This window comes from Globicephala melas, chromosome 18 (assembly GCF_963455315.2).
Source record: "Globicephala melas chromosome 18, mGloMel1.2, whole genome shotgun sequence".
Classification (NCBI taxonomy): Eukaryota; Metazoa; Chordata; class Mammalia; order Artiodactyla; family Delphinidae; genus Globicephala; species Globicephala melas.
In genome coordinates this window covers 6275235-6300084 of record NC_083331.1, presented here as the reverse complement: position 1 = coordinate 6300084, position 24850 = coordinate 6275235, and the positions used below count along the sequence as shown (strand labels likewise).

At 41.1% G+C, this 24850-nt stretch overlaps 1 protein-coding gene across 8 annotated transcripts in view; it reads right to left on the bottom strand.

Annotated features, from left to right (window-relative positions):
* MTUS2 (microtubule associated scaffold protein 2) overlaps positions 1 to 24850 on the bottom strand; it is a 496165-nt gene that overhangs the window by 114163 nt on the left and 357152 nt on the right. For all 8 annotated transcript variants that reach the window (XR_009559713.1, XM_060287790.1, XM_060287789.1 and 5 more), the window contains one exon: positions 18343 to 18441. Coding sequence is in view for 7 of the 8 variants with exons in the window: in XM_060287790.1 (XP_060143773.1) it covers positions 18343 to 18441 (99 nt within the window). In the remaining variant the exon portion in view is untranslated. The remainder of the gene's footprint in view (positions 1 to 18342; positions 18442 to 24850) is intronic.

The window sequence follows — 24850 nt, the reverse complement described above, 5'->3', positions numbered from 1 at the left end:
AGTACGGCTTAATGGAATAGTAGAATGTGAAATTATTGCTTCTTTAAAACTGTCTTTGCGGCATAAGAGTATACAGCATTCCAGAAGGCAAATCAATCTTAATATATACTTAATTCCAACATTCTCAATACTGAAAACAAAAGAAAAATAACTACTGACAAAGTGTGAGAAATTTCACTGCCTGCATTAAATTCTAAGGCACAGTCTAAGGCCCAAGGCACACTTTCCTCAGGGTTACCGTCTGCCGTTTTATCACTGCGGCTGGTGATTTTACAAACACTCCAGTGTTTGTAATGTGTTGAGGTACCGGGGGCCTGACACCATTACAACAGAAGGCACTTCTTTTAGAAATCTAAAGAAATAATAAAACATCCTTCCAGCTCAGCCAATTAAAGCTAATTGCAATCTATAGCATACAGAGTTACCTCTGCACTTGTGGATATTAGTAAATGTTCACGTTGCCCTGTGTTTCTGGCTGTCAGATTTATCCTCTGTTATTATTACCATCATCATCATTGTTTTTAGGTTAGCAATTATATTGTAAACAGCCGATATGAAAGGATTTGGTGAAATCCTATTCTTGGTGTTTACTTTGATACTGGTGTTGTTATTAAACCGGTTTTATTCACACACTCAATATTCCAGGGTTCTACTGAACACCGGTATACTCAGTCCACGTTTCTACTCCTGGGGCCACCAAACCGATGTTCTGAGCCAGGACGTTGGCTCCCCTGTTAACATCAGCTTTTGACATGAACATATCAAGCCAATGTTTAGCCGTACTGTGATACCACACCGCCTGATGAAACCAGTCCTTGTGTGGGACTCCAGGCTGGCTGCACTTCACAGCACAGACCAACGCTCAGGCCTCAGTGCTAAGACTACTGGAAGGAAACGTGGAGAAACAAGGTTGCATGTGAAGTTCTCTATCGCTTTTAGTTGAAAAGGGATATGGGGAGGGGGAAGGGTAAGCTGTGACAAAGCAAGAGAGTGGCATGGACATATATACACTACCAAACGTAAGGTAGATAGCTAGTGGGAAGCAGCCGCATAGCACAGGGAGATCAGCTCGGTGCTTTGTGACTGCCTGGAGGGGTGGGATAGGGAGGGTGGGAGGGAGACGCAAGAGGGAGGAGATATGGGAACATATGTATATGTATAACTGATTCACTTTGTTATAAAGCAGAAACTAACACACCATTGTAAAGCAATTATACTCCAATAAAGATGTAAAAAAAAAAAAGAAAAGGGAACTGCCATCTTTTTAAAAATTGGGTTGGCCAAAAAGTTCATTTGGATTTTTCTGCAAGATGTTATAGAAAAACCCAAATGAATTTTTTGGCCAACCCAATATATCAAATATAACTTTGCCTGTGACTAATAATCATTTGACTGTCGTCAGCATAGCTCTGATCCTCGCTAAAAACAGCATTCTTTTCCTGTGCTGTGGATTTTGTCAAATATGTCTACAGTTATTCCCTGAAGTATCGTTCTGTCACTCACTTTCCTGTCCGCCCATATGTCCGACCATCCCCAGGACGGTACGGAAGGACGGCCTCACAGCCTCACCCACCGTCCTGGGGACAGAGAGCTTATGTTGAAAGAAGATGAATGACACTCAGCCAGCTTCACCTGGTTCATTAAAAATTAAAAAGGATTTTGCTTCCTTCTGCTGTCTTTTCTTAAAAGCCAGCACATGATGAAGTTTAAATACAAACCTGCTTAGGAAGTAAAGGGTAAATGGGAACACGGGACAGAAAAGTTGTGAGCCAGTGATCACAGGCAGCTCATGGAGCACACGGTCGGCACTGGAATGACTGTGATGACGGTGACCCACTTCTGACCTCTTACACCCAAACTTCTCTGGAAAAGCCACCATACATGCTTCAAATGAGGGCCGTGCCACATCCCCTGAGGACATTTCCATGCGCTGGAAGATTTTATTACCTCCTTCCCTGTTCTTTGTGGTACTTATATTGCTTCTGGGGAGGTCAAAGGTTCAAGGCAGGCAGACATGCCACTGACCTCTGCCTGCAGCCAGGTGGAGTCAAGTTACGTGTGTTTAGTCTCTTTCCAAAAAAAATCAAAACTCTGGTCGCCTAGAATATTCTGATTTCCATCCAGTTAAACTAGGAAACTGAGATAGCCTCATCCACCAGAGGGCAGACAGCAGAAGCAAGAAGAACTACAATACTGCAGCCTGTGGAACGAAAACCACATTCACAGAAAGACAGACAAAATGAAAAGGCAGAGGACTGTGTACCAGATGAAGGAACAAGATAAAACCTCAGAAAAACAACTAAATGAAGTGGAGATAGGCAACCTTCCAGAAAAAGAATTCAGAATAATGATAGTGAAGATGATCTAGGAGCTCGGAAAAAGAATGGAGGCAAAGATTGAGAAGATGCAAGAAATGTTTAACAGAGACCTAGAAGAATTAAAGAACAAACACCTAGAAGAATTAAAGAAAAAACAGACAGAGATGAACAATACAATAACTGAAATGAAAAACACACTAGAAGGAATCAATAGCAGGATAACTAAGGGAGAAGAACGGATAAGTGACTTGGAAGACAGAAGGATGGAATTCACTGCCACGGAATAGAATAAAGGAAAAAAAATGAAAAGAAATGAAGACAGCCTAAGAGACCTCTGGGACAACATTAAACACACCAATATTCGCATTATAGGGGTCCCAGAAAGAGAAGAGAGAGAGAAAGGACCGGAGAAAATATTTAAAGAGATTATAGTCGAAAACTTCCCTAACATAGGAAAGGAAATAGCCACCCAAGTCCAAGAAGCACAGTGAGTCCCAGGCAGGATAAACCCAAGGAGAAACACACCGAGACACACAGTAATCAAACTGACAAAAGTTAAAGACAAAGAAAAATTATTAAAAGCAACAAGGGAAAAACGACAAATAACATACAAGGGAACTCCCATACAGTAAACAGCTGATTTCTCAGCAGAAACTCTATAAGCCAGAAGGGAGGGGCACGATATATTTAAAGTGCTGAAAGGGAAGAACCTACAACCAAGATTACTCTACCCGGCAAGGATCTCATTCAGGTTCAATGGAGAAATCAAAAGCTTTACAGACAAGCAAAAGCTAAGAGAATTCAGCACCACCAAACCAGCTCTACAACAAATGCTAAAGGAACTTCTCTAAGTGGGAAACACAAGAGAAGAAAAGGACCTACAAAAACAAACCCATAACAATTAAGAAAATGATAATAGAAATATACATATCGATAATCACCTTAAATGTGAATGGATTAAATGCTCCAACCAGAAAACACAGGCTCGCTGAATGGACACAAAAACAAGATCAGTATATATGCTGTCTACAAGAAACTGACTTCAAACCTAGGGACACATACAGATTGAAAGTGAGGGGATGGAAAAAGATATTCCATGCAAATGGAAATCAAAAGAAACCTGTAGTAGCAATACTCATATCAGATAAGATCAACTTTAAAATAAAGAATGTTACAAGAGACAAGGAAGGACACTACATAATGATCAAGGAATCAATCCAAGAAGAAGATATAACAATTATAAATATATATGCACCCAACATAGGAGCACCTCAATAAATAAGGCAAATGCTAACAGCAATAAAAGAAGAAATCGACAGAAAGACAATAATAGTGGGGGACTTTAACACCTCACTTACACCAACGGACAGATCATCCAGACAGAAAATTAATAAGGAAACACTAGCCAATAGACCAGATAGATTTAATTGATATTTACAGGACATTCCATCCGAAAACAGCTGATTACACTTTCTTCTCAACTGCACATGGAACATTCTCCAGGATAGATCACATCTTCGGTCACAAATCAAGCCTTGGTAAATTTAAGAAAACTGAAATCATATCAAGCATCTTTTCTGACCACAACGCCAAGAGATTAGAAATGAATTACAGGGAAAAAAATCGTAAAAAAAACACAAACACGTGGAGGCTAAACAATACATTACTAAATAACCAAGAGATCACTGAAGAATTCAAAGAGGAAAGCAAAAATTACCTAGAGACAAATGACAATGAAAACACAATGATCCAAAACTTATGGGATGCAGCAAAGGCAGTTCTAAGAGGGAAGCTTAAAGCAATACAATCCTACCTCAAGAAACAAGAAAAATCTCAAATAAACAATCTAACCTTACACCTAAAGGAAGTAGAGAAAGAAGAGCAAACAAAACCCAAAGTTAGTAGAAGGAAAGAAACCATAAAGATCAGAGCAGAAATAAATGAAAAAGAAACAAAGAAAACAATAGCAAAGATCAATAAAACTAAAAGCTGGTTCTTTGAGAAGATTGATAAACCTTTTGCCAAACTCATCAAGAAAAAGAGGGAGAGAACTCAAATCAATAAAATTAGAAATGAAAAAGGAGAAGTTACAATGGATACCACAGAAATACAAAGCATCATAAGAGACTACTACAAGCAACTCTATGCCAATAAAATGGACAACCTGGAAGAAATGGACAAATTCTTAGAAAGGTATAATCTTCCAAGACTGAACCAGGAAGAAATAGAAAATATGAATGAAGCAATCACAAGTAATCTGTGATTTAAAATCTTCCAAAAAACAAAAGTCCAGGGGCCAGATGGCTTCACAAGTGAATTCTATCAAACATCGAGAGAATAGCTAACACCCATCCTTCTCAAACTCTTCCAAAAAATTGCAGAGGAAGGAAAACGCCCAATCTCATTCTACAAATTTGTCATCACCCTGATTTCAAAACCAGAAACAGATACTACAAAAAAAAAATAAAGCTACACACAAATATCACTGATGAATATAGATGCAAAAATCCTCAACAAAATACTAGCAAACAGAATTCAACAACACATTAAAAGGATCATACAACATGATCAAGTGGGATTTATCCCAGGGATGCAAGGATTCTTCAATATATGCAAATCAATGAATGTGATACACCATATTAACAAATTGAAGGATAAAAACCATATGATCATCTCAATAGATGCAGAAAAAGCTCTTGACAAAATTCAACATCCATTTATGATAAAAACTCTCCAGAAAGCGGACATAGAGGGAAACTACCTCAACATAATAAAGGCCATATATGACAAACCCACAGCAAACATCATTCTCAATGGTGAAAAAATTAAAGCACTCTAAGATAGGAACAAGACAAGGATGTCCACTCTCGCCACTATTATTCGACATAGTTTTGGAAGTTCTAGTTTGGGAAGTTCTTCTCTAGAACTAGAGAAATAAAAGGAATACAAATTGGAAAAGAAAAAGTAAAACTATCACTGTTTGCAGATGACATGATACTATACATAGATAATCCTAACGATGCCAGCAGAAAACTACTAGAGCTAATCAATGAATCTGGTAAAGCTGCAGGATACAAAATTAATGCACAGAAATCTCACGCATTCCTATACACTAACAACGAAAGATCAGAAAGAGAAATTAAGGAAACAATCCCATTCACCACTGCAACAAAAAGAATAAAATACCTAGGAATAAACCTCCCTAAGGAGATAAAAGACCTGTACTCAGAAAACTATAAGACACTAATGAAAGGAATCAAAGATGACACAAACAGATGAAAAGATATACCATGTTCTTGGTTTGGAAGAATCAATATTGTGAAAATGACTAGACCACCCAAAGCAATCTACAGATTCAATGCAATCCCTATCAAATTACCAATGGCATTTTTTATAAAACTAGAACAAAAAATCTTAAAATTTGTATGGAGACACAAAAGACCCTGAATAGCCAAAGCAGTCTTGAGGGAAAGAAACGGAGCTGGAGGAATCAGACTCCCTGACTTCAAACTACACTACAAGGCGACAGTAATCAAGACAGTATGGTACTAGCACAAAAACAGAAATATAGATCAATGGAACAGGATAGAAAGCCCAGAGATAAACCCACACCTAATCTATGGTCACCTAATCTATGACAAAGGAGGCGAGGATATACAATAGAGAAAAGACAGCCTCTTCAATAAGTGGTGCTGGGAAAACTAGACAGCTACATGTAAAAGAATGAAATTAGAACACTCCCTAACACCAAACACAAAAATAAACTCAAAATGGATTAAAGACCTAAATGTAACACCAGACACTATAAAACTCTTAGAGGAAAACGTAGGAAGAACACTGTTTGACATAAGTCACAGCAAGATCTTTTTTGACCCACCTCCTAGAGTAATGGAAAAAAACCCAAAAATAAACAAATGGGATCTAATGAAACTTAAAAGCTTTTGCACAGCAAAGGAAACTATAAACAAGATGAAAAGACAACCCTCAGAATGGGAGAAAATACTTGCAAACGAATCAACGGACAAAGGATCAATCTCCAAAATATATAAACAGCTCATGCAGCTCAATATTAAAAAAACAAACAAACAAAAAAACAAACAACCCAATCCAAAAATGGGCAGAACAACCTAAATAGACATTTTGCCAAAGAAGACATACAGATGGCCAAGAGGCACATGAAAAGCTGCTCAACATCACTAATTATTAGAGAAATGCAAGTCAAAACTACAATGAGGTATCACCTCACACCAGTTAGAATGGGCATCATCAGAAAATCTACAAACAACAAATGCTGGAGAAGATGTGGAGAAAAGGGAACCCTCTTGCACTGTTGGTGGGAATGTAAATTGATACAGCCACTATGGAGAACAGTATGGAGATTCCTTAAAAAACGAAAAATAGAATTACCATATGACCCAGCAATCCCACCACTGGGCATATACCCAGAGAAAACCATAATTCAAAAACACACATGCAAAAGAAAAAACAAAAAACAAAAAACACACATGCACTTCAATGTTCACTGCAGCACTATTTACAGTAGCCAGGCCATGGAAGCAACCTAAATGCCCATAGACAGACGAATGGATAAAGAAGATGTGGTACATATATACAATGGAATATTACTCAGCCATAAAAAGGAACGAAACTGGGTCATTTGTAGAGACGTGGATGGACCTAGAGACTGTCATACAAAGTGAAGTAAGTCAGAAAGAGAAAAACAAATATCGAATATTAACACATATATTTCGAATCTAGAAAAATGGCACAGATGTACCAGTTTGCAAGGCAGAAATAGAGACACAGATGTAGAGAACAAACGTATGGACACCAAGGGAGGAAGTGTGGGGGGGGCTGGGGGGATGAATTGGAAGATTGGGATTGACATATACACACTAATATGTATAAAATAGATAACTAATAAGAACCTATTTTATAAAAAAATAAATAAAATTCAAAAAACAAACAAAACAACAAAACAAACACAGACCTTCAAAATGGGGCTTAGTGATGGTTTGGGAGTCGTTAAATGAAAGAGTAAAAGTACTAGTTTTTTACTCTCTGACCCTTGTAAACTTCCCAACTGTTAATGAGGCTTATCCCCAATGCAAGTGTTCGATGTGAAATATATGAACAGAAATACCTAGACCAGTGTCTCGCGGTGACCTTCAGACAGACGATTTCACGTGTGCACTTCATGTCATGTGTTTTGTGGGGACCAAAATATCTGACAACTTTTACCAAGCACCTGCTCTGTGAATGACACACGCACGTCCCAGTGGATATGCAAGTAAGCAAGCGTCAGGAGGGGCCCGGACACGTCTGGGTTTCTAGTATTGATTCCTCACCGGGGCTCTCACCACTCAAGCGCACTGCTGATCCACTCTGCAACATCTCTGACAGATCTCACGGGTTTGGGGGCATACCCTAAATCCAGAACATTCTCCCATTATCTCGGTCTTGCCCCAATCACATCCTACTGGTTGCATTACTCTGATTAGGGGCAGAGAGAATCTACGATGGTCCCAGTGACAGCTGACAACCCAGAGGAAAGAGCTAGTAACCTTATATTGTTACAAAGGTGAATGCAAACAGTTTGCGTGCAAAGGCTGAGCGCCAGCAAGAACACGACCCTTCAAAATGGAAAGAGAACATGAAAAATTCATCTGCAGTCATCTGGTCCCTATCCAGAGGATTCTAATGGAGGGAAAAGCCTGGTTTAATTTTAAAGCTGGAAGCTTAGCTGACATTATAACAAGCAAACTGTGCAGCATTGGGACCTGCATATTTATAGTCTCAGAGAAGGCCCATGATCCTAATACTTGTAAACGAGAAAGAAAAGAATGAAAGGACACAACTTTGACAGCCCTCCAGCTTAAGGAAAAGCACTTCATGAGTTTGGTCCACATCCTAACAGGGAGGGGGTCTGTTTCTTGCAGGCTAGCACCAGCATGACACCCCGGGGAGCACCCCAGGCCAAATTCTTTGTGGTCCTGGACAGGCTTTTTCTTAAACGGATCTAAATTTATTTCAGAAAAATTTGCCCAGCGGCACACTCCCTTCTACTTAGCACTGGCACTCGTTTGCCTGCACGTGGTTAGTGGTGGGGAGAGGTGAAGGGCAGACGGCAGCACGGTAGGAAATTTCCTTCCGGCCAGTTCCGAGCACGGGTGAGGGCAGGAATTACTAAATTGGGCAGCGCCCGGCCGTATAATAAGTACCCTAGAAAGAAGAGGTTTACCTTTCCCACTCCAATGAAAGAGCAGACTTTTCTATTTCGATGTATAGAAAAAGAGAGAGAAAAAAAAAGGATGTTACAAGCAGAGTTTCCAAAGACAACTATGAAAAATCTGTTACTATAATCCACGCTCTAGACAAAAATTGATGTAAAATATTCTCATCTTCAGGAAGTTTCTTATTATTTACCAGAAGTACAAGTGCTATTTATGAAGGTAAATCTCCTTTCTTTGAGGGTGAAAAATCATGGTTTAATAGTATTATAGCAATTGCTTAATTTTTATATTAAAAATTATAGCTACTTCTGGCCAAGATGAAGGATGGGATTTCCCTTCTCATCTGAAACTACCCAAAACACTTGACCAAAATATATAAGTCAGTGGATTTCAAGACATTAAATATTAGGAAATGAAGCACAGTGAGCCCCAGAGTCAGAAAACAAATGAGGTGCTCCCCACAATCCCTACAATCACCTGACCGTATGGCCTGGGTGGCCTTCCAGGCCATGGCACAGAGAGGAAACCCACGGGGAGCCTGGTGGCTTCCCCAAGTCGGGAAGGTGGAGCTGCGGGCTCGGGAAGTTCAGAGGTCAGAGGTTACAGGTCAGAGTAGTCAAGAGGACAGAGACAGACAGAGACACACAGAGGGACCCCTCGAGTATCTGGACAAGTCTGATCAGTGTAGCCTGTGAGGACAGTGTCCAAGGCCAGGGAAAGCATTCCAAGCAGGATTAGAGGGAACACTCCCAAGAGCTCACAGGAGGCCAGGATTAGTTCTTGTTCCCACTGGTAGAGTGGAAAACCTCACGATTCCCAGGGCATCTGAACACCCGGGAGGGTCATGCCCTGGTGCTGTGCTAAAATCAGCCTTAGACTGATCGCTAGTCGGGACCACGTAACAAGGCTGATGAGAAAGACCCAAGATGCTCAAACTCTTTCCAAGTCACATGGTTTCACCCAAGAACAAAGCTTAAGAATATTTACAGGATTAAAAAACATCCAGTACCCAAAAAGGAAAAATTCACAACGTCTGTCAGCTAAAAAAATATTCAGGCATGCAAATGTGCAACGCATAATTGGGAGGAAATGCAATCAATTGAAGCCCGCCAAGAAATGACACCTGTGATTAACAGTCATTATAACTATATGCCATATATCAAGAAGCTGGAGGAACAATTGAACACGTCAAGTAGAAACAAAGAAGACAAAAAAAAAAGATCTAAATAAAAATTCTAGAGATTAAAACCTCAAATGTCTGAGATGAAAAATACACTGGATGGGATTAAGAGTAGATTAGACACTGCATAAGAAAAGATTAATGACATGGATTTTCATAGCAGCATTACCCACAGTAGCCAAATGTTGGAAACAACTCAAATGCCCATCAACTGATGAGTGGATAAACAAAATCTGATATATCCATGTAACGGAATATTATTTAGACAAAATCAGGAATGAAATATTGATCCATGTTTTGACATGCATGAACCTCGAAAACATGCTAAATGAAAGAAACTGATAGAAAAGGGCACATACTGTATGATTCCACTTATATGAAATGTCCAGAATAGGCAAATCCCTGAAACACAGAGTAGACTAGTGGTTGTCAGGGGTTGCGGAAAGCAGGGGATGGGAGTGACTGCTGAGGGGTGTGGGTTTCTTTTGGGGGTAAGTGAAAATGCTCTGGAAGTAGTGGTGTCAGCTGCACAATTCTGTGAATATACTAAAAACCACTGAATTGTACACTTTAAAAAAGTGAAACGTACAGTATGTGAACTACAGTTCAGCTAACAAAAAAACTCAGTCAGAATGTTCTGACAGACCAGTCTGGACACGGGGACTCGGGGCGCTTTGCTGCCGTTTTACCAAAATGCCAGGGTCAAAACAGCTGCCTCAGAATGTCCTGTGTCCCTTTAAAATATGCTTTCTGTTATCAAGAAGCTTAGAGTCATGGAAGGGTAACAGGTCTGATATGTTGGTGCAGCACATGACCATGACCTGCAGCACAGACATAATTCCTATTTTACCAAAGAAGCAGTTGAGACTCAGAGAAGTTACGTTATTTGTCCAAAGTCATATATCACGTGAGCTACTGAGCCAGGATTTGAACCTGGTTCAGTCTATTCTTTTGGGCCAAGCAACCTGGCAACCTTTAGAATTTGGAGAAGAGTATCGAGTGAAGGCAACTCAGTGTAAGCATTTTCAGATGCAGGAAGAGAGCCAGTAGGAATTGCTGTCACAGAGTTGAAGGAAGGAAAGTTTCAGGAAGGGAGTGATCAATAATGCCAAATGCCACAGAGATGTGATAAAGAACAGGACATGTCCACTTAGACCTAGTAACCAGGAGGTCACTTGTGGCCTTTGCAGGGCAGTGGACTGGGCGGGGTGGGGTGTGGCGCTAGCCGGCAGCGACGGGAGGAGTCCCTTGTAAGCAAAGGGACAAAGACGGGGATCATGGAAGACTCTTTCCCAAGCCTGGCTACAAAGGTGGGGAGAGAAGTGGGTCAGAAATACGCAGGTCAGGGGAATTTTGTTGTTATGGCTTGTTTTGTTTTGGGGATGGGACTGATGACATAAAACACAGTGACCATCCTCAGCTAATCTACAGATCAGCAGGGGAGGGGAGCACACCTCAACTTCACCAGTCACTCCTCACCCAGATGACAGTAGAAGGCTCAAGGCCTGATATAGGCATCACTGGTCCAGTTCCCTTTCTTCTTTGGTATCCAGTAATCTGAAGAAAGGAGAGTCACCCTCAGAGAGGGATGAAGGAAGCAAGGAGGGGAGGCTGGAACCAAAATACTATGCCCCCAGGTCTGTCCATTATCCATTACATAGGTTTCTATTCACCAAAGCTGGCTTGAAATTCCCCTGTGGTAATCTGGACTCGTGTTTCTGCTCCCTTGCATGCATATCCTGCTGTTTTGAACTGAATGTTCGGGTTCTCCCAAAATTCATATGTTAAATCTCTAATACCCGATGTGATGGTATTCTGAGGTGGTGCTTTGGGGAAGTAACTAGGTCATGAGGGTGAAGCCTTCATGAATGGAATTAGTGGTCTTAAGAGAAGAGACACGAGAGAGATTACCTCTTTCCCCCACATGATGACACAGCAAGAAGGCATCCACCTGAAAACCAGAAAGAGGGTTCTCACCAGTAGCCAAATCCGCCAGTACTTGGATCTTGGGCCTCCCAGGTTCCAGGACTGTGAGAAATACATTTCTGTTGTTAAAGCCACCGGTATGGTATTTGTTATAGCACCCTGAGCTGACTAAGACACCTGCAGAACGCCCTTGAGTGGGAGTGGAATCTGTGAATAGGACGATTATGTAACATTATATACAAAGGGGGAGATTATCCTTGGTGAGCCTGACCTAATCAGGTGAGCCTGTTAAAAGCAGAGTTTTCTCCAACTGGTTGCAGAGTGGGAAGTCAGAGATTTGAGGCCTGAGAAGCATTCAACACCAACACTAGCTGTGTTGGGTCTTCGTTTCTGTGTGAGGGCTTTCTCTAGTTGCAGCGAGCAGGGGCCACTCTTCATCGCAGTGCACGGGCCTCTCACTGTTGCGGCCTCTCTTGTTGTGGAGCACAGGCTCCAGACGTGCAGGCTCAGTAGTTGTGGCTCACGGGCCTAGTTGCTCCGCGGCATGTGGGATCTTCCCAGACCAGGGCTTGAACCCATGTCCCCTGCATTGGCAGGCAGATTCTCAACCACTGCACCACCAGTGAAGCCTGGGTGTTATTTTTTAAAAGGAAAAGGGGAAGGAAAAGATTAGCAAACATATAGCAGGAGAAACTAGCCAAAATTAAACACACAGAGAAAGAAGACTGAAAGAAATGAACAGAGTATCAGTTTGGACAGGTGTGGGGCAACTACCAGGGGCCTAACATATGCATAATTGGAGTCCCTGGAGATGAGGCTGTTAGGGTGGAAAATTTTTGAAGAAATAACGGGCAAAAATTTTCAAATTTGATAAAACGTACATACCCACAGATCAAAGAATCTCAAGAAAATTCAAGCACACACAAAAAAATCCCACAAAGAAAATGACACCAAAGTATAGTGTAATCAATTTGCTCCAAACCAGTGATAAAGAGAACATCTTTAAAGCAGTCAGAGAAGAAAAAGACACACAGGCACAGAGAAATAAAGATAAGGATGACAGTCCATTTTAAATTGGGAACCATTCAAACCAAAAGACAGTGGAACAACATCTTTAAATACCTCAAGAAAAAAATAATGCCAACTTGAATTCTGAACCAAATAAAAGTATCTCTCAAAGATGAAGGTAAACAAAAACAGGAAGATTTTATCACCAGGAAACCTCCACTATAAGAAATTTTAAAGGAAGTCCTTCGGGTAGAAGAAAGATGATACCAGATAGAAATCTGGATCCACATAAAGGAATGAAGAGCACCAGCAGTGAGAACTAATTGAGTAAATCTAAAAGACTTTTGCTCAAGAAGAAAACTGAGTGCTGATAATCAAAAATAACACTGTAGTGTGGGTTTATACACAGAACATACGTAGAAGGAAAATGTTTGCTAACAGTAGCACAAATGCCAGGAGGAGAGAGATGGCAGCATACTGTTGTAACTCTTATACTATATGTGAAGTGATATAATAATACACTTGAAGCTAGAATGTGTAAAGATGTAGACTCTGAACCTTAAAATCACCACTAAAATAACACGACAACGAGATATAGGTAGCTAATACATCAACCAAGGGGAGGAATGGAATCATAAAAAATAAGTAATGTAAAAGAAGGTAGTAAAATAGGGGGAAAAAAGAACATGTGGGATAAATAGAAAATAATAGCAAGATGGTAGATTTACTCCCAATCAAACCAATAACATTAAATGTACATCAAAGGTAGAGATTTGAGACTGGATAAAAATGGAAGAGCCAATGATAAACTGCCTATAAAAAACCAACTTAAATATAAAGAGACAAATAGATGAAAAGGAGAAGTATGGAAAGAGGTATTCCATGCTGAAATGAATAGAAGGCTGAGTGGCACTATTAATACTGAATAAAGTAGACTTCAGGGAAAAGAATATTACCAGGGATAGAGGTTCATTTCATAACGATAGTGGAAAATTCATCAAAATGATAAACAATCCTAAACATTTATGTACCTAATAACAGAGCTTCAAAATACACAAAGCAAAATGATGATAGAGCTGAAAGGAGAAAGACAAGTCCCCAATTACACTCTGAGATTTCAATAACCTTCTCTCAATTACTGATAGAACAGTAGACAGAAAATCAGTAAGGCTATAGCATACTTGAACAATGCTATCAACAAACTTGAACTATGACACTGTAGAATATTCCACACAGAAACGGCAGAAAAGGCATTCTTTTTAAGCACATATGAGAGATTCACCAAGACAGCCCTTGGTGTGGGTCATAAGACGAAGTCTCAATAAATGTGAAAGGATTCAAGTCATCCAAAGTATGTTCTCCAACCACAATGGAATTAAATTAGAAATAAAATCAGAAAGATCTCTGGAAAGTCCCAAATACTTGCAAACTAAAAAAACACATTTCTAAATAATCAAGGGGACATAAGAAATCAAAAAGGGAAACTTGAAAATATTGTGAACTCAATGAAGATGAAAACCCAATGTATCAAAATTTGTAAATTATATATCTAAAAGCAGTATATAGAGGAAAATTTACTGTACTAAGTGCACACTAGAAAAGCAGAAAGACTTCAAATTAATGACATTAACTAATTAAATCCAGTGTAAGCAGAAGAGAAATAATAATGGTCAGAGTAGAAATAAATTGTATATCCTTCTGCAAAAAGAGAGTCAAGCCATACCTCACACTATATACAAAAATTAAATTAAATGGATCATAGACTTAAATATAAACCCTACAACTATAAATCTTTTTAGAATAAAATGTAAGAGAGAATCTTTGTGACCTTGGGTTATGCAAAGATTTTTTAGATAACACTCACAATATGGTCCATAAAAGAAAAAAAGTATGAATTGGACTTCATGAAAATTAAGAACATCTAATATTCAAAAGACATTGTTAAGAGAAGCAAAATAAGCCACAAATTGTGAAGAAAAAATTGCAAATCACATAGCTGAAAAAACTGTATCCAGAATATATAAAAAGTCTCAAAATTCAATAAAAAGAAGACCAAAAAAACCCAAATGATGAAAGACTGGAATATATATTTTATCAAAGAATATACACAGATGTCAAATAAACAAAAAGATGCTCAACATTATAACATCATTAGTTATTAGGGAAATGCAAATTAAAACCACGAGATACCACTGTGTACCTACTATAATGTATACTATTAAAAAAACTGACCATACCAAGGGTTGGCAAGGATGTGGAGAAACTGGATCTCTAAGACACCACCGATGGGAATATAAAATGGTAAAACCACTTTGGAAAACAGTTTGGAAAACGTTTAAACAGTTTTAAAAAGTTAAACACATAGCTACCACATGACTCAGGCATTCCACTCCTAGCTATGTGCCGAGAGGACTAAAAGCAGAAGGCCATACCAAGACTTGTACAAATGGGCATAGTAGCTTAATTTATAACAGCCAAAGCCTTGGGGAAAAAACCCCGAAGTCTCTCAATAGGTAAATGGATGAACTGTGGTATTTACACAGTGGAATTCTATTCACCAATAAAAAGGAATGGACTATTGCCATGTTGGATAGATCTCAAAAAAGCCATGCTGAGTAAAAGAAGTCAGATAAAAGTAGAGTATATATGATTCCATCTGTATCAACCTTTAGCAAATACAAACTAATCTTTAGGGACAGAGTGGGGACTGGGGTGTGGGTGCAGAGGCCTAGGTGGAGGGGATGACAAAGGGGCACCAGGAAACTCCAGGGGATGGTGGACACGTTTGCCGTCTTGACGGTGGTGATGGTTTCACATGTGCATACACATGTCGAAACTCACCGAACTGTACACTTTCAATATGTGTAGTTTAATCTTTATTAATTATACCAAATAAAGATGTTTCAATACAGAATACCACACACTTTTTTTTGTTTCGTATTTTCTTGGCATAAATATTTCAGTCCTTTTATTTTCAACCTTTTAGGATTTTTTTTTTTTTTTTTTTGCCACGTGTCATGAGGGATCTTAGTTCCCCGACCAGGGATTGAACCCGTTGAGGAACTAAGATCCCTGCAATGGAAGTGTGGAGCCCTAACCACTGGACCACCAGGGAATTCCCTAGTATTCTTATATTTTAGGTGTGTACTTTGTAAAACAGTCTAAAGCTAGATTTTACATCATACAATGTGCACTTAATAAATCCTGTGTGACTGTTCAATAAATGAATCCAGGCTGGTAATCTAAATCTGTGATTTAGTCTAAGAGTTTAGTTCATGTACATTCATTATGACATATTTAAATTCATTTCTTTTTTAAAAAAAATTTATTTGTTTATTTTTGGCTGTGTTGCTGCGCGCGGGCTTTCTCTAGTTGCGGCGAGCGGCAGCTCGGCTACTCTTCATTGTGGTGTGTGGGCTTCTCATTGCAGTGGCTTCTCTTGCTGCAGAGCATGGGCTCTAGGCACGCAGGCTTCAGTAGTTGTGGACGCGGGCTCAGTAGTTGTGGCGCACAGGCTTAGATGCTCTGTGGCATGTGGGATCTTCCCGGACCAGGGCTGGAACCCGTGTCCCCTGCACTGGCAGGCAGATTCTTAACCACTGCGCCACCAGGGAAGTCCCTGAATTCATTTCTAATACCTTATTTTATTCTTTCAATTTCTTCCATATCCCTACCTCCTCCCTTCCTTCTTTCCTCTCTCTCCCTCTCCCTGTTTTCTTTTTCCTTTCTCCCTCTTTTGCTTTCATTTATATAGATTTAAATTTTTCTTAACCCCTCTTTTCAACTTTTCCCCTTACTGGTTCAGAACTCTATTTTATTGGTAATTCTAAAAATGTTAACATGTATAGTTTAACTTAACCAAGTCTGAAATTACACAATTAATTATTGGTGAATAGAATTCCACTGTATAAATACCACAATTTATCCATCTACTTACAATATAAGGACCTCACTCACAGTGGCTCATTTCCTTGTGTGTGTAGCAGTTTCACATTTTATTCACCAAGTGGACACAAGTACTGTAGCATTTTAAGTTGAATTTTCAGACTGTAGCAGTAGCAGGCATTCCAGCTCCCTGATTGAGGCAGGTCGGATTGAGGTGAGGATTTCCTAAGGGAGGACTGGTTCCCTTCCCACCTTCTCTCAGAGCCAAAGCACAACAGGCCAGACTCCTCCTGCAGGGTGAGCTTTTTTCCCTTCCTAATTTGTCTAGTGAGGGTGTTGCCCTTCAGAAATTCCAGATTTATGAAGGGTTCTCCGATCTCATCTCCCACTCTCTTTAGGCACTGGGCTTGTAATAGGGAAGAACAAATCTGACTCCATATTAGATCTGTTTCTTTTGCTTTGCTGCCTGTGCTTAGTCATGCTGGCTCTGCACCTTTTGTAAAAGAATGTTGCCTATAGCCTGAACTATACAGGATAGCCTATTCTCAAGGCGCTGACCTTTAAGAAGGTCATTCTTATAAAGAAAAAATGTTGCAGAATAGAGAAAAGCATTTGTCTTGTTGGAGGTTTACAGGAACAGTCTAACCTGACCTACACCCACAGCTGCAAGAACAAAGGATTTCGACACCAAGAAGTTTGCAACAACTAACCACGCCCCTCCCTTACCTTGCCTTTAAGAATGCTTTGCTGAAACCCTTTGAGCAGTTGGGGGTTTTGTGGGCACAAGCCACCCATCTCCTTGCATGGCCCTGCAATAAACCTTTCTCTACTCCAAACTCCGAAATTCCCGTTTGTTTGGCCTCGCTGGGCATCACGCACACGAACTTTCGATTGGTAACAGGTTTCGTCTCCTGACCCTCTCGTGTGCGGCTTTGGATTACTTCCTATACATTTTTAATTTACCAGAAATATTAAAAAGTTCACTGTTCTCCAAGCTTTCTGGTTAACAGTGTGGCAACTAAGAGTGCAGTTTTGGGATTCAGAGTGTCTGCATTCAAACCAATACTCTACTACTCACTTCCTGTGGCTCTGGGCAAATTAACAGAAATCTCTGTACCTCAATTTCCTCACGTGTAAAGGGAGAGGCAATAATAGTACCTGTCTCCCAGTTACTGTGGGCCTTCAATACATGGATCTATCTAAAGAGCTTAGGACTGTGCGTGGTAGACGGTAAGAACTCAAACATTAGCTGCTATTACTGCTACTACTTGTGTGCTTAAAGAAAATGTTCTGAGGTTATATCGCACTCTATTCTACAAAGGGGTTGATACCTTACAGCACGAGTTTTCTTAATAAACCATTTTCAGCTTTCATGTGACATTGCAGAGCCTATTCATATCAGGATGTAAATAAACAAAATAACAAGTATTTGATATCTACCATTTATTTCTCTGTTTTTCTTCTTTTTGGGAAATATTCTCTCTTGAAGTTAGATCTCCAAAGCCTATTTTTCAATTATAAATTATTTTATATTCCGTTGGAATAGCAGATACTCCTACACAGAGAAGATTCTACCACTTAAACGTAGCATAACATTTTGTGTTTTAGGACAAAATGATGCCAACAGCTGGTTCATTTCAGCTAGACTCAGAACACATCCATACGTGTATGTCAAGCCCTGGAACCATCACTCATACCACATGGGCTGGCACTGCTCCACTAATGACATTTGAACACAATAAACTCCAAGTTCAAGTCTCCGCAGATAACACAGTTCACGTTTCTTAAATACCTGGCGAATGAAGCTTGGCGGCTGAAGCCGACATTCTCTTAGGAGATGAAACTGCAGGTTTATTAGCATCTTGATCTTTCTGTACTTCTTTCTTTGTTCCTATATACAGTTTAAAAAGAGAAAAAGAAACAAAGAGAGTTCATTACAATTGAAACAAACACAGACTGTTTGTGCAAAGGGAGGCTTAACAAAAGGCACAGAGAACAAATAATATTTGGGTGATTTGTTGCTATGGTCACCACCCCCTGCGCTTCAGGAATGACACACTTGTTTATAGCAGAGGGAATTTCGTTTTGAGTGGTCAGAGGAATAAGTACACTGCTGTCTCTGATTTGATGAAAACCACCCCTATCTCTGGAGGTCACCGCACCCCAAAGACCCTGACAAACTATCTGGGAATTAAAATTGTGCTGTCCTCAGTCAGCCTGCCTCCTTCTGCCAAAACAAATTTTCATGACATGGAGAAGGAAGCTGCAGCCGAATCTAACTGCTGACGACTCCACCATCATGACAGTCGAGCCGCGGGGGACACAGTCTGCCTCTAATTAATTTCCACGCAGCTGGTCCACCGAGGTGACCTGGACAGCCTCTGAGCTCTCTCTCTGCTGCAGCTGAGCCTTTGTAGAACCTGTTGGCAGAGCCGGCTGCAGCAGCACGGGACAGCCTGAGCTCGGGCCATGTCTAAGACCAGGCACTCAGGACACAGCACCGTTTCTCCCTTGTGTGCTGGGCACAGACCCTCCCCGTCACATCCCCTTCATCAGAAAGTCCAAGAATGATGGATGGAAGATCAGGAATAACGCCGACCTGGGTGTACCTAGACCCGTCTCCGCCTCAGCACAGTTTATTATGTCGTTTCAGAAATAAACCCTCGAGATGGTGATGGCTCCTTAGAAGCGGAACACAAACTTCCCACTTTGCCCCACGCCCTGCACCCTTACTCCTCTTCCAGAGGTAACCAGCTAGCAATTTGGCGTTTACGCTTCCAAACCTTCTTCTAGGTATTTCTAAGTATATCTACCCAAATACAAATACAGCTATTAATTAGCTAAATGCATCCCATACTGCAATTTCTTTTTACGTACCCACACTTCTGAAGATCTTTTTCATATCATGTATTCATAGGTCTTTAAAAAAATGCCACATCATATTAATGGGCAAAGATGTACCATAATTTACCCATCCTCCTGTTGACGAACGTTTAGAGTGTCTGCACGTGTTAGCTATTAAAATAGCTAAATGTGCTATAATAAACATACTTCTACTTGTTTCTTTGTACGCATGTACCAGTATCTTTACAGGATAAATGCACAGATACACTTTTGCTGGATTAAGATCCTGCTCATTTGCAACGTTACCAGACACAGCCCAACTGTCCTCCATAAAAAGCTACTAAATTTACACTCCCAACCACGTGTAGGAGGCCAGTTCTTCCTACACGCCCCATGCCCTACCGACACTGAAGTCTCATCATTTCAATTTCTGCCAGACACTTAGAATCTTTTCACATTGGTCATGTGCATCTCTTTATTTGAAAATTGCCTAATTAAACCCTCCGCCCATTTTTCTTACTGGTGTGTAGGAACTCTTCATTTATGCTGGATATTAATCCCTTGCCTGCTATACAAATTGTATTTTCCAGCCTTTCACTTTTTACAACTTATTTAGAGTACCTTTCCTTGTACAGTAGTTTTAAAATATTTAAATGTTCAAATATGTCAACTTTTCCCTTACAGCTTTAAAAGCACTATTACAGATCATTTATACGTATGTGTGCGTGCAAGTGCGTGTGCGTGTGTGTGTGTGTGGATGACTGGAGAGAGATCATTTCCAGGCTTTGGAGAGGGAGGCAGGTATCTGGAGCCAAGCTCTCTGTCCCTGTCTCCTTTTCTGGCCGCCTGACTGGGCTACTGCTTCTCCCGACGCCACCGGACCTGCCTCAGCCCTCTCTATCCTTGTCCACCTGTCTCCTGCGGCTCTTCCCACACACCTGTGAGCACCTCCTCTGTTTCACCGCCTTTGGACAAACTGTTTGGGTCTCGTTGGTTTACCTCTTCTTTGCATGTCTAGCCACTGCTTTTTTCTTCCTACTCTCAAAAAAGGTGCTTCACGCATTTAGCGAACATACCCCAAGCCTTTCCCGTCTCAGCAAACGGCTCCACCCTTCACTCACTGTGCTCAGGCCGAACACACAAGGAGTCACCTTGTTTGGCTCCCAGCCCCCATTCAGTCCATCAGCAAAGCCTGCTGGATCTCCTCGGTGAACATCTCCCAGGTCTGACCACTTCTTCCCCCTCCCCACTGCCCCTGCAGAGCCCAGGTCACCATTGCCCCTTCCTCCTTCTTCAAGGCCTCCCACCGGCTCTGCTGCCACCACCGCCGCCCCTCTACTGCATATGCCCCCAGGGCAGCAGGTGAATGAACTTCAACCCAACTTAGAGCAAGTCATTCCCAATCTCAAAACCCTCCTCTCACCTCCCAAGCTACTCAGAGTGAAATGCAGACTCCTCGCCACACTAACAAGGCCCTACAGACCAGCGCTACCCAACAGAAATACAATGTGAGCCACTTATGTTATTTCAAATTTTCTACCAACAACATGTAAAATGTACAAAGTCCAGTGCGATTACCTGTAATAATATGTTTTATTTAAACCAACGTGCTGAACATCACTTCAGTGTCCAGCACTGGTCATATTTCAAGGGCTCACTGACTGATTGTGGGCCAGTGAACAGCACAGCCCAGAAGTGCTGGTCCCTAGGCTACATCAGACACCTGTGGGAGTTCATTTTATGTGTCAACCTGATGGGGCTACGGTTGCCCAGACATTTGGTCATACCTTATTCTAGATGAGAGTAACATTTGAACTGGTAGACTGAGTAAAGCAGACTGTCCTCCCCAGTGTGAGGGGGCCTCATACAATCTGTTGAAGGCCTGAGTAGAACAGAAGGTTGGGTAAGAAGGAACTTCAGCTGCCTGACTGGTTGATCTGGGACATCAGTCTTCTGCCCTTGGACTGGAACCTACACCATGGGCTCACTGACTGCAGGTCTTGAGACTTCTCAGCCTCCATAATCATGTGAGCCAATTCCTCACAATAAATCTCTTTTTATATATATGTATTCTATATTCTATAATATATATAATATATACTATACTATACTATATATGTACTCTATACTATATTCTGTAATTATATATATACTATATATAAGAGTATATATAAAGCATAGACATAATTACATATTTAAAATATATAATATATTTTTATATATTATATATATTTATAAATATATTAAAATCTATATATTTAAAAATATATTTATATATTTATTATAATTATATATTAAAATATATTATATAAAGTATATATGTAATAGTATATATGTTATTCATAATAAATATAATAGGATATTCTGTATTATAAATGTATTAATACATAAATATATATTATTTTCCTATATAAAATATGCTATGTATGTACGTATATATCTCCTACTGGTTCTGTGTCTCTGACACACACACACACACACACACACACACACACACACACACACACACACCTCTGCACCTGCTCACACACTCCAGCCACACTGCCAGCCTTGCTGGTGCTCAGACTCGTTGTACTTCCTCCCATTCTGGTCACGTTAGCTTGAGCTCCTTCTGCGTGGAATATGCTTCCCCGAGACCTTAGGCTTGGTTCACTCATCTGCTCATTCAGGTCTCTGCGCAGATGGCAATCTTCGGGGAGGCTGTGCCTGACACTCCAGGTAAAACAGCCCTCCTGCCACCTGCCACTCTGCCCCTCACCTGCTTCATTCTTCTTCACAGCACTTGTCACCGCCCAAAACATCCACACATCTGTTTGTTTACTGTCCACCTTCCCCACTAGGACATAAACTTCAAGCAGAGGACACACCCTGCCCTGGACAGCGTGGCCATTCAGTCTATGCCCCACTGTCCGCCCATCTCCTACCGGGCTCTTTTCAAGGCAGGCCATGTCCAGGCATTTGGGGGTTACAGAAGGCTGGACCGGCGGGGTCCTGAAAGCCCAGCCCTGACTCCACTCCACTGAAGCCACGCCCACTCTGCAGAGTATCCCACTTATGGATCATCTCACTCTTCTATTGCCTCCCTCTGCTCAGATTTTAGGTTTCAACGAACACAGAAAGTCAGCCAGACTCCTAGGAACTCAGAAGGGAAGAGTTAAAGGCCAAAGTGTGTGCTAAACACCACACTTTAAGGGGTAACTAAACGTTAAGTATTTATTCAGAGTCTCAAGAGTTTCCATCCAGCCTTCATGGAGTGCTATCTGGCAGCTTCCATCAAAAATTTAAACAGTGACAGACTTGACCCAGCAATTCTGCTTCTACAGATCTCTCTTTGGAATACTTCTGCAAGTGTGAAAAGATGCACATTTAAAGACATTTCATACATTATTCACAACAACAGAGATGTATAAATAACCAAAAATGCACACAGGGGAATGATTAAATAAACTACTGTATAACCATATGATGTAGCACTACGCCACCATTAAAAAGAATGAGGTTGTTCTGTATTATACTGGCATGGAAAGATGTCCATGAGAAATAAATTAAAAAGCTAGCTGTTGAACAGTATGCACGGTATTATCCCATATTTATGATGCAAAAATGTTACCTGTATTATAGTTGTAAATATATAAAAATAACTGAAAGGCCATTTACTAGTTTTTTTTTTCCATTTACTAGTTTTTAAATGTTTTTAATAATGGTTACTTCTGAGAAGCAGGATCAAGGGAATTTTACTTTTTATTTTAATATGCTTCTGCATTATCTCCACTTTTAATGATGAGCACACACATTACTTTTATAATAAAAAATAAAAGGCCTGAAACCAAAACCAAAATGAAAATAATCTATCAGCTCTCTGAAAGGATAAGGAAGGAAACCAGCCTAGTGCAACCAATTCTACGAGAATCACTTTGATCGGAAGTTCCACGACCCTTCCCCCAGGAACACAGCGCTGCCTGGAGAATTCCTGTGTGGTTCTGGGAGCTCTTGACGGCACAGAAAATTAAGGCGATTAGTCAAGACTTACAGCTGTTCTTGCAGTTTTCTTGCAATCTGGACTCAGCTTAAATGTTTTTTGAGTATACCGTCAGCTTTCGTTTTACTCTGTAAGATCCCAGAGTACCCAGCAATGCCAGTTTTGGTCTCACGGTTTTCCTGCTGCCCCTCTGGCCACTCTCCCTTAGTCCTTTCCCTACGCCTAGTAAAGCTGCCCCAGGATTCTGCCTCGACCTTCTCCAGGCCACTCTTCTGGATGAGCCTGTCCATTCGGCGTGCTTATACCACTGAATTATACCCACTGATGACTATAGAAATCTGTTATTTCCAATCCAGATGGGCCCAGACACCTCTCCTGAGATCCAGACCCGTTTCAAGGTGTCAACTAGACATGACCACTTACCTACTGGATGACCAGATCATCACACCCTACACGGAGCTAATTATCTTCCTCTCCAATCCACTCCTCTTCCAATATCTGCTTTCCTGGCCACCTGTCCCCCTAGTCACTGAGACCAGAAGCTAGTGAGTCCTCGGCCTTATCCTCCCAAATCTAATCGGTTACTAAGTCTCTCTAATTCTGCCCCTTTATCCACCCTCACGGTTTCCCTTAGCTAAGTCCTCCTCATTTCTTGCTGGGACAACTAGGAAAGTCTCCTAAGTGATTTCTCAGTCTGTGTCTCACATTCATCTTTAGTCAATTCACCCTCCTTACAGCTGCCAGGACGACCTTTCAAATTACGTGATTTTACTTTTAAACGCTTTCCAGGGGCTTCCCTGGTGGCGCAGCGGTTGAGAGTCTGCCTGCTAATGCAGGGGACACGGGTTCGAGCCCTGGTCTGGGAGGATCCCACATGCCGCGGAGCAACTGGGCCCGTGAGCCACAACTGCTGGGCCTGCGCATCTGGAGCCTGTGCTCCGCAACGGGAGGGGCCGTGATAGTGGGAGGCCCGCGCACCGCGATGAAGTGGGTGGCCCCCACTCGCCGCGGCTGGAGAAGGCCCTCGCACAGAAGCAAAGACCCAACACAGCAAAAATAAATAAAATATAATAAAATAAAAGCTTTCCAAAGCTTTCCCTGGTCTTCAGTAGGAAGCCCCAGTTCTGTGTTGTGGAACAGGCAAGCTCCAGGATTGCACTTCCTCTGCTGCGTGTCCCCTGCTGTGACACCGTGGTCCCCTACGATGCTCTGTGCTCCCACTGTGCTGTCTCGTAGTCTGGAGGGCTCAGTCTCTCCCTCAGCTGCTTGGCCCACCTCCTCATCCTCAAATTCAGCTCATCCCCTCTCTTAAGCCCTTCTGTATGAGTTTCTGGCTTGCCCCTGGTACAAATTACCATGATCTTGGTGGTTAAAAACAATACACATTTATTCTCCTACAGCTCTGGGGTGGGGGGTTGTCAGAAGTATGAAATCAGTCTCACTGGGCTACTGTCAATGTGTCAGCAGGGCTGGTTCC